The sequence below is a fragment of the Penaeus japonicus genome, unplaced genomic scaffold (assembly GCF_977035675.1).
Source record: "Penaeus japonicus unplaced genomic scaffold, GWHDUDI00000001_assembly GWHDUDI00000016, whole genome shotgun sequence".
Classification (NCBI taxonomy): Eukaryota; Metazoa; Arthropoda; class Malacostraca; order Decapoda; family Penaeidae; genus Penaeus; species Penaeus japonicus.
The window spans coordinates 28405432-28415431 of NW_028234418.1; the positions used below are offsets into that span (position 1 = coordinate 28405432).

At 27.8% G+C, this 10000-nt stretch overlaps 1 protein-coding gene across 2 annotated transcripts in view; it reads left to right on the forward strand.

The window, feature by feature from the left end:
* The window catches only part of Pdk (pyruvate dehydrogenase kinase), a 38655-nt gene extending 32474 nt beyond the window's left edge, over positions 1 to 6181 (forward strand). For both annotated transcript variants that reach the window (XM_086545421.1, XM_043028292.2), the window contains 3 exons: positions 1305 to 1477; positions 2016 to 2240; positions 3106 to 6181. In XM_086545421.1, coding sequence (XP_086401547.1) covers positions 1305 to 1477; positions 2016 to 2240; positions 3106 to 3309 — 602 coding nt within the window. In that variant the 3' untranslated portion in view covers positions 3310 to 6181. The remainder of the gene's footprint in view (positions 1 to 1304; positions 1478 to 2015; positions 2241 to 3105) is intronic.
* The last annotated feature ends 3819 nt before the right edge of the window (positions 6182 to 10000 follow it).

Consider the following 10000-nt stretch of genomic DNA (forward strand, 5'->3'; position numbering starts at 1 on the left):
TTGATTTTTTTTTATGTTTTAGAAATTTTGAATGCTGAAAGAATGTCGTAATGTAGAAAATGTAATGATAAATGTATTTTATTTTTGTGTTGACCAACCTCTTTATAGATAGGACAAAACATTGCATGGCAAAATATTTTATATTTTGTAAATGTACCCCAAGATCACTTTGTGGGCCTTTGCAACACCAATGCTTGCACAGTACCTAAAATAAGGGCATAAGTTATCCACCATACCATGCAATCTTTATTTCCTTGTAAGGTAACCAACTCCAATTTAGCTTTTGATAAGCAGAATGTATATTGTGGTTGCATAGTGAAAATATATATGATTCTATTTTATATGGTTTTTAGTTGATAAGGAATATTTTATTTCGTTCCATATCAGCGGGTTGAGAAAAGTGTGGTCCATTGCTTTGGAAAGGAAAATAAATCATTGATAGTGGATGAGCTTGAGATCTCTTGCATTATCTTAAGTTAATTGAGGAGTACCAACTGGCATTAATCCTTGTACTTCTCTGTCACATTCTAAGATAGAATCAAGAAATGTTATAGTTTGATGGTCTAAATTGAATTCATGCAGCTAAATAGACCTTGTTTTTATTATGATATAAAATGTTAAACTCCTTGTGGATGGGTTGAATTAACAGTGCAATAACCACAGACAGCCATATTATTTATAGATTCAAATGATTAGGAAACATATATTGCCAGATGAAAATAGTCGCAAGTGATGATAAGAAAAATGAGTGACTGTATTTATTTTTTATTGATATGGCATGGTGTTTGATGTGTTTAGATGCAGTATGTGCTTGCTTGATTCTGGAAAGCTCCTGTTATTCCTGATACCTGATAATCATCAGTTGTTAGGTGGCCAGATATAAGATTGTGTAAGAAAGACTGTTAAAAGACATATGTTAACCATTTATTATTGCCTTTAGTCATACTAGAAATCCATACAAATTGTCTTTGTTTCTTTGCCTGTGTCTGTATTTGTGTGTGTGTGAGGAATTGAACTAACTGGGTAAATGAGGACTCAGATTGGGCATGGTAGTCACATGGGTGCAGGTTTGCCTTGTTCACTATCTTAAGTCAGCTAACATATCTCTTGGCAATATATTTCCTATCAAGAATCTGAGACATGCCTGTGAAATCCCAAGCCATGGTACAAAAACCATCCTCTCCTACTTGCGCATAAGATTATAGGACCCATCCGCAAGAGGTTTAAAGCACAGATGCAAAGGTCTAGCGCTACAAGTTGTTTTCATCACCAATAATTTTTTTCTCTCTCTCTGCCTCTTCCAGCTGACAAAACTCCTGCGAGGGTTGTGTACGTTCCCTCCCATCTTTATCACATGTTGTTTGAGCTCTTCAAGAATGCCATGCGTGCGGTGATTGAGCATCACGGAACTGGTGCTGATGACTTCCCAGCCTTAGAAGTGCTTTTGGTTATGGGAACGGAAGACCTTGTCATCAAGGTAACATTTTTGATTCTTACAAAAGAATAGACTTGAATTTTATATAGTTATTACTGTCATCATTGATGTTGTTGTTGTTGTTGTTATTGTTGTTTTTGTTAATTTTATCATTACTATTACTATTGATATTGATATTATTATTTGAGTTATTATGAATTATTATTACAAATTATTATTATTGATTATTATTATTATTGTTTTTATTATTATTATTATCATCATTATTATTGTTATCATTATTACTATTATTATTATTATCATTATTATTATTATTATTATTATTATTATTATTATTATCATTATTATCATTATCATTATTATTATCCTTATTATTATAATTGATATTGATTATTATTATTATTATTTTGTTTTCTATTATTGATAATGCTATTATTATTACTATTCCTATTATCATTTTTGTTATAATGTTTCCTAACATCAATTTCTCTTTAAGGTTTATTGTAGACACAATATGAATGATAAGGATGACAATAAAGCAAAATGGCAACTCACACAAACAACCCATTATTATTTCCAGTTGTCCGACCAGGGTGGTGGCATTCCTCGCAGTGTTATGGATCTCCTCTTCAATTACATGTATTCTACAGCCCCTCAGCCAGCGGTGTCTGGGCTAGACACACCTCCTCTTGCTGGTTATGGCTATGGTCTTCCTCTCTCAAGGTTATATGCCCGGTATTTCCACGGGGACCTCATGCTTACCTCTTTTGAAGGCTTCGGCACAGATGCAGTCATCTACCTCAAGGTATGCAATGTGTGTTATTTTCTGGTCTCTCTAGTGCAGAGATAGTAGTGAGTAGGTATGACCCCAGTCAGAAATCTCTCAACCAAATTGACTCCGTGCAACTACAGCAATTGCACAGCTCATCCAAGACCAGGAAAGACAAGAGAGAAATTTACCTTGGCAACGCCTCAAAACACCCACCAGTGCTTCCCACGTCAATAGAACAAATAGATGGAGTAATGGTTGGCCTTTAGTGGGTTGCCAGGGTGGATTTTTTTCTTTATCCTTGTTGTTTCTGGTCCTGGGTGTGGCATTTAATTATGAAGTCAGTCCAGTTCTGATATCTTATAACCTTTGCAATGAGACCTCAGGGACAGAATAATAGCATTTTTCATTATATGGTATGAATTGACTTTTAGAGGATTGATGATTAATCCTTTAAGCCCAAGGTTGGTCATTGCCATACTACATTTTCCTTTGGTTGAAGTTACAAACTATTTATTCCCTTTGATGACCTACGATACTATTTCATACCATATATGCTTGAAAATAAGAGAAAACACGCATCATGAGATGCCCAGCTCAGTCTGATCATCTTAAGATGTGGCCCATCTTGAAATAGAATGATATCATTAGTCGCTTCATGGTTCAAATTCCTATGACATTAAAAATCAACATGGGTAACATATAAATTATCTGCTTTTTGTACATACCTATTTGTTCCAGTTACACAGTTATGAATGAACTTATTTTGTAGATCTGAAAGAGGGCTTTCACCTCCTATGAATTTAATATACTCCTACCCATCTACAATATAACTTGCATCATAACCAAATTTGTGCTTGTTACTTTTGACATCTAATTATCTTGTTTCCTTCCTCAACAGGCCATCTCCAGTGAAGCTAATGAGCTTCTCCCAGTCTACAACAAAACTTGTCAGAGGCAGTATTCCACACCTATTCAGACCCATGACTGGTCTTCACAGGTGCATTCAGCAATGTTCATAAGACCTTTTAGCACAAATGTTCGGCAGAGATTGCAACAGGGGCACAACTTCTCAACAAGCAGTAACTGCACGGCCTCTGAGTGATTGCGATGGCCTGAATATTGGGAAAAAGAAGTTTGATGGACTTGAAGTGTAGTTGGTAATCATGTGAGCTGAGCTGTTATATTCATAGTTTTTATGTGTAGTGAGGATCAATACAAATATGTATTTTTATTCTGAATTAAACGTCTGAAAGAGTGCAAGTTAGATTATAAAATTCTTATTATGATAGGAGCTATAGGATATCCTGTTGATGTAGAACTTGCGAGTTGCTACATAGTAGACGTTCTTTCGTGATTTGGTTTCTTTTTATCAATGTCGCTTTGGTTTCCATACACAGTTTTGTGTAAAAGTGTAATAATTTTAACTATCTGTTTCAAGATTTTCAGACATAATGTTGATAAGTATTTTTAAGATGATGGATGTTTTTATTGATATTTTTTCATTATTTGCACAAATGGAAATGTGTAATCTTATGCACTTGATCAATCAGGTATCCTGTTAAACATACTGCCAACAAGACAAATATCTATTTTATTTCCTTTTATGCATAATTTTAGGCGTAATTGTACATCCAAATGACTTGTACATGTTTCAAATGAAGAAACAGCTTTTCTGGAAGTTAGTGCATGCATGAGAAAAGAAGACATCATGATTACTGGTAATTCTGGACTGTGGTTGCATCCATGACCCTAGTGCTTCCCTTCACCCTGTCAGTCCAGTTTCTGTAGGGGTCACCTGGATCTAGGGTGTGAAAGGGGGTTATAGGCTGTTGACTCTCAGACGTAGAATTATGCTGCTAGGCTTGAGGATTGAGTTACAGTGGACCATCGTACACTTGACCACTTTTAGGTGATAGAACTCTGTTATGTAGACTGCTGGATGTATCAGGCATCAGTCTCTCTATTGCTATAATGTGACATGAGATTGTAAATTGGTCTCCGGAGGATCATTAAGTACAATTGTTTTTTGTTTTTTTTATCTGATAGATCTGAAAATATGACTTTCAGGTGATGCTTATGAAATATGTGTTTCTTTCATTTGAGGACTTCAGCAAATATGTGTGAAAAATCAGTGTTACTTTTGAATTTATGTTTTTTCAGATTTAAAACACTTTCAATTTATGATTTAATTAATTCATTCAGACATATGATATTAACAAAATATAATTCTCAAGAAAGAAAAATTTATCAACATATAAATAAGAGCTTGTATACTATAAATTAATTGAGCATGTTTATTTTGGGAAGATTTTATCGTTGTCATATTTCTCTTACTTGTATTTAAATAATGAAAGGTTGTAGATATAAAGTGCTATGGAGCTATAGTAAATGGCCCAGTTGTCAATGATACATAATATTAGTTTTTAACAAGTCAAAACCCAGATTTTATGATGCCTTTACTTCCAACAGAAAATAACCCACAGCAGGAACTCTCATCCATTGTTATGATGTGCATTTAATTACAAGAAGTAAAGATAAGCATCCAGATTATATAGGTTGGTAAAGTAAAGGATGCTGAAGTGGATTTGAGTCGTAGCAAAATTTTGTAAATAGGTACATTATTATTTATTGTACATATTTCTTCTTTTGGCATTTAGGCCGTAAGACACTGTTTGGATTAAGATGCTGGTTTTAATTTTTGTTCTAGGGAGAGGAAATGAGGAGTGTGGAAGACATTTAACATCAGCTGATTGTTAAAGTCATGATATGCTTCTTATGTTGCAGGAAATATCAAACTTTCAGTGTTCAGAGCAAATTCCTCTGTGGACAAGCAAACAATGCAAGTTCTAGTTACTTATTTATTAAAAGTTTTGTTAGGTTCTGTGAGGCACAATTTTAATGCAGATAACTATTTTTGTATTTGCTGCATCGGTATGAGTGTTACATTTTCATTTTTTCCTAGTCATTTTCATTTTTTTTAGGTATAGTCATGTTCATGTAAGTACCTAGGTGTTTGGTACCAATATTTTTCTAGTGTATGATCATGCGTCTGTGATTTTATTAGGATGGTTATATCATTAGATATTTAGTTTATTCCCCATGTCCATATTTTACAGCACCTGTCATATCCTGGTATTCTGTAGCTTAGCAGCACCTATAGCAAAATTGTTGGTGCAATGCTTGCAACTGTTTTATGAGAGTGTGATAGTCACTTCTATAATACTAGCTCACTGTTGTATTATGCAGATTATTAACTATATGCTTTGAATGCTACTTTCACCAGTCCTAGTAATATATGGGCTTTGTCAGCAAGGTGTATTTCATTTTTTGTCAGCAATACCAAGTTTAGCACTGCTTATAAACTTCTATGCCACATCCCAAATGATATTCAGTTAGTGTTGTGATTAGTGGTAATGGTTTTATTTAGTCGTATTGTTTTTTTTTCAGTATTGTGGAGACCCAGAAAAGGGATGCTTTGTACTTGTACATGTAATCTGCCATGGGTATCAAACATCTGGTTTCATATACTAGAAAAGCAAATGCCAAACGTTACCCAAATAGACAGATATGTTTACAAGTACACATCAGCATGTAAATACTTTTGTCAAAGAGGTAGGAAGGAAGTTATGATAATGGCAAAGCTGGAATGGAAATAAGAGTAATATTAGCAAATTGCAAGTCATATCACTGTCGAAGAGGAATTACGAAATTTCACTCTCTTCAGATATAAGACACTCCTAAATGCTAGATTGATTACCCGCTGATGATCAAATTACCATCAGTGTGTGATGACCTAAGTATGACTGTCCTGAAGGTGTGTTGTAGGGATAGCTTGATATATTTATTTTGATAACTATCTTTGTCTAAAATTGGTCTGAAGTAAAGGCAATAAGTTGGGATTACAGTATATTATCCAAATGTATACATTAGGTTAATGGCTTAATTAAGAAAGTGATTCAGGAAAAGAAATAAAACTTAGATCTATCTATCTATCTATATACATATATACATATATACATATATACATATATATATACATATACATATACATATAATATACATATACATATACATATAATATACATATAATATACATATAATATATATATAATATATATAATATATATATATATATATATATTTATATATATATATATATATATTATATGTATGTATGTATAAAACATGCAAATACATATACATATAGATATACACAGACTCGTACCTACATTTACACCTTTAGCCTACACTTGTAGTCTTGTACTTATACACTAACACACCTGTTCTTTCAACTGAATTCTTTCTCAGTTCCTTCCATTTTGCCTTTTTTTCTTTTCTTTTTTTTTCCTCTTCTCTTTCTAGTATCACAGTGTGATTTTATTCATATACTATAAGGTACGTTAGAGGCAAAGATAAATATTACAAAAGACTATATACTCTGCTGTTGTTCTTGCAGCAACCAGATTTCTTTTAACTAATATATTATGCATATGTATATGTATATGTATACTTATATATATGTATATTTGTATATCTTTATATATGTATATTTGTATATATGAGTCATATATACATATACATATATACATATATACATATGTATATGTATATGTATGTGTATGTGTATATGCATATGTACATATACATATAGAATATATACATATATATATATATATATATATATATATATATATATATATATATATATATATATTTATATTTATATATACATACATATATATATACATATATTCATTTATATGCATATGTATATGTATATGTTTATATATATTTTTATGTATATTTACCTATATAAACACATGTATATGATGCTTAATTGGCTAATGATAAGGGGCTTCCTATAATAACTTACTTGGTATTTAAACTGCTGAGTGATGACCAGGAATGACATGCCACATCGGGAGTGGCAATAAGGAATGTTCATCCATCTAGTGACTGAAGTTTTTTTTTTTTTTTTTTCACCCTGGGGTTAAGAAATATATAAGTGATATATATGGGGGGGGGGGGGGAGGGGTATGGGATGTCACATGTAAGGCTTGACATACTCATTATACAGATTTCCATGCATACAAGTATGGAAGTGATGAAAAAAAGTATTTTTTGTGTATTTTTGTAAATTTTGTATGATTGTAAATGTTAATGTGCTTGCAAGTCCTTGAAAGTTAAATAATGAAATGAAAGATTTTATATCACATCATGTGGTAATATCTATATTAAATGTACAATGTTTATACAGTAGTATAAAGTAGAAATGTGTCAAAAATATATACTATATATGATCCACTGATTTGTTTTAGATCCTTTTCAATAGAAGTTTCTGCATTGAAACTTTTCACTTGGGAACATGTCAACTGAAGTAAAAGTAAAATTAAACATATGCATAATTGCCTTTGTTCTGAAAGTAACTTCAATAAGCACTATATTTTTGATCAGTGATTAAAGACATGGCATGCATATTAAGCTTGCTTAGACTTCAATCATTATATAGAATTATATTGTGGAAAAAAGTGAAGCGACCAGTCTATGTTATGAGGAACTGATTGGATACTGATTGCAAAATAGCAGACATATTCTTGCTTCATGCCTTGCAATGTAGAAAATAAAGTATGTTTATACTTTATGTGATATTACTACTGGAAATTAAAAGCAAGTAATCTTAATTAAAAGCTGAATAATGTACAGTTTTCAGAAGAAGGCAACTTCATAGTCTATATATAATTGCTCACTATTTTTTACAATACATATATTCTTAAAATAGCATATATGCTGTATGTATATGCATAATATATATATCTTAATTGATATATATATATTATATATATATATTTTAATAAAAAATTATAAATAAATTATATATATATATATAATATATAATTAATATATATATAATTATATATTATGATTATAATTTGTAATAGAATCTATGTATATATTAATATTCTATATATATATAATTTGTATATATATATATGTCATCTATATATTCTATATATATATATTATAAATTCATTTATATATTTTAATATTATAATATTCTCTATATATATTATATATTTTTTATATATATATATATATTTTTTATATATATATATATAGTATATATATATATATATATAATATATATAATATATACAAATTTATAATATTATGTATATAATATATAGTGAGAGAAAGACTGAGAGAGAGATGAGAAGAGATGAGAGAGATGAGAGAGAGAGAGAGAGAGAGAGAGTAGAGAGAGAGAGAGAGAGAGCGGCGAGGCGAGCTAGAGAGGGAGATAGAAGAGGAGATCGCTGCGAGAGCGAGATACAATAATTATATTATATAGATAGTAGAAATATAAAAATTAATATAATTAATATACCCATATATATATATATATATATTAATCATATATATATATGGATATATATATATTATCTATATATTATATATATATATGTATATATTATATATATATATATATATTATATAACTATATATATTGTTATATATATGATCTATATATTATGTTAGTATATCTATATATATAATATATAATATTCTATGTTAACATCTATATATATATAAATATATATATATATGTATATATAATCTCTATATATCATATATATATGTATCTATAATATCTCAATTATATATATATACTATATATATATATATATATATATCGTATCAATATATATATATATGTATATATATAATATATATATATATATATAAAAAATATATTAAATATATATATATATATATATATATATATATATTATATAATATATACATAGTATATATATACTATATATATATATAATATTATATAATACATCCTTATACTCCATATTCATATATATTATATATATCATATATATATATATATATATATACCTATATACTATAAATGAGTATATATATATATATACATATATAATATATATATATTATATATATATATATTAATATATATACTATATATATATATATATAATATATATATATTATATATAATAAATGTATATCTATATACTTTATTATATAAAAATATATATATAATATATATATATATATATATATATATAATATATATTATATATATATATCAATATATTATATATATATACATTTATATATAAGTATATATATATGATATATTATATGTATATATATAATTATATATATAATGTATATATAATTTATATGTAATAGTATAAACTATATATATACTTATAATAACATATATATATATATATATGGTATATATACTATCTATATATATATATATATATATATTATATATATATATATAAGTGTGGTCTATAGTATGTATATGTATATATTATATATACTATATATATATATATATATATATATATATGCTATATATATATCTATATATAGATATATATATATATGATATTACACATGTATATGCACTATATAATATATATATATAGATTATATATATATATAATATATATATATACTGATCACTATTAAATATATGTTATATATATATATATATGTAATATAGTTATATATATATATGTAGTGAAATATATATAAATATAACTTTACATATTATATATTATATGTAATATATATTATATATATAATATATGTATATTAAGTATATATATGTATAATCTCAAATCTATAAATTATATATAAATATGCTATTATTATGACTATATATACATATTATATATATATATATAATCAAAATATATATATATATCTACCTATCTTACTAATAAATAATATATATATATATATAT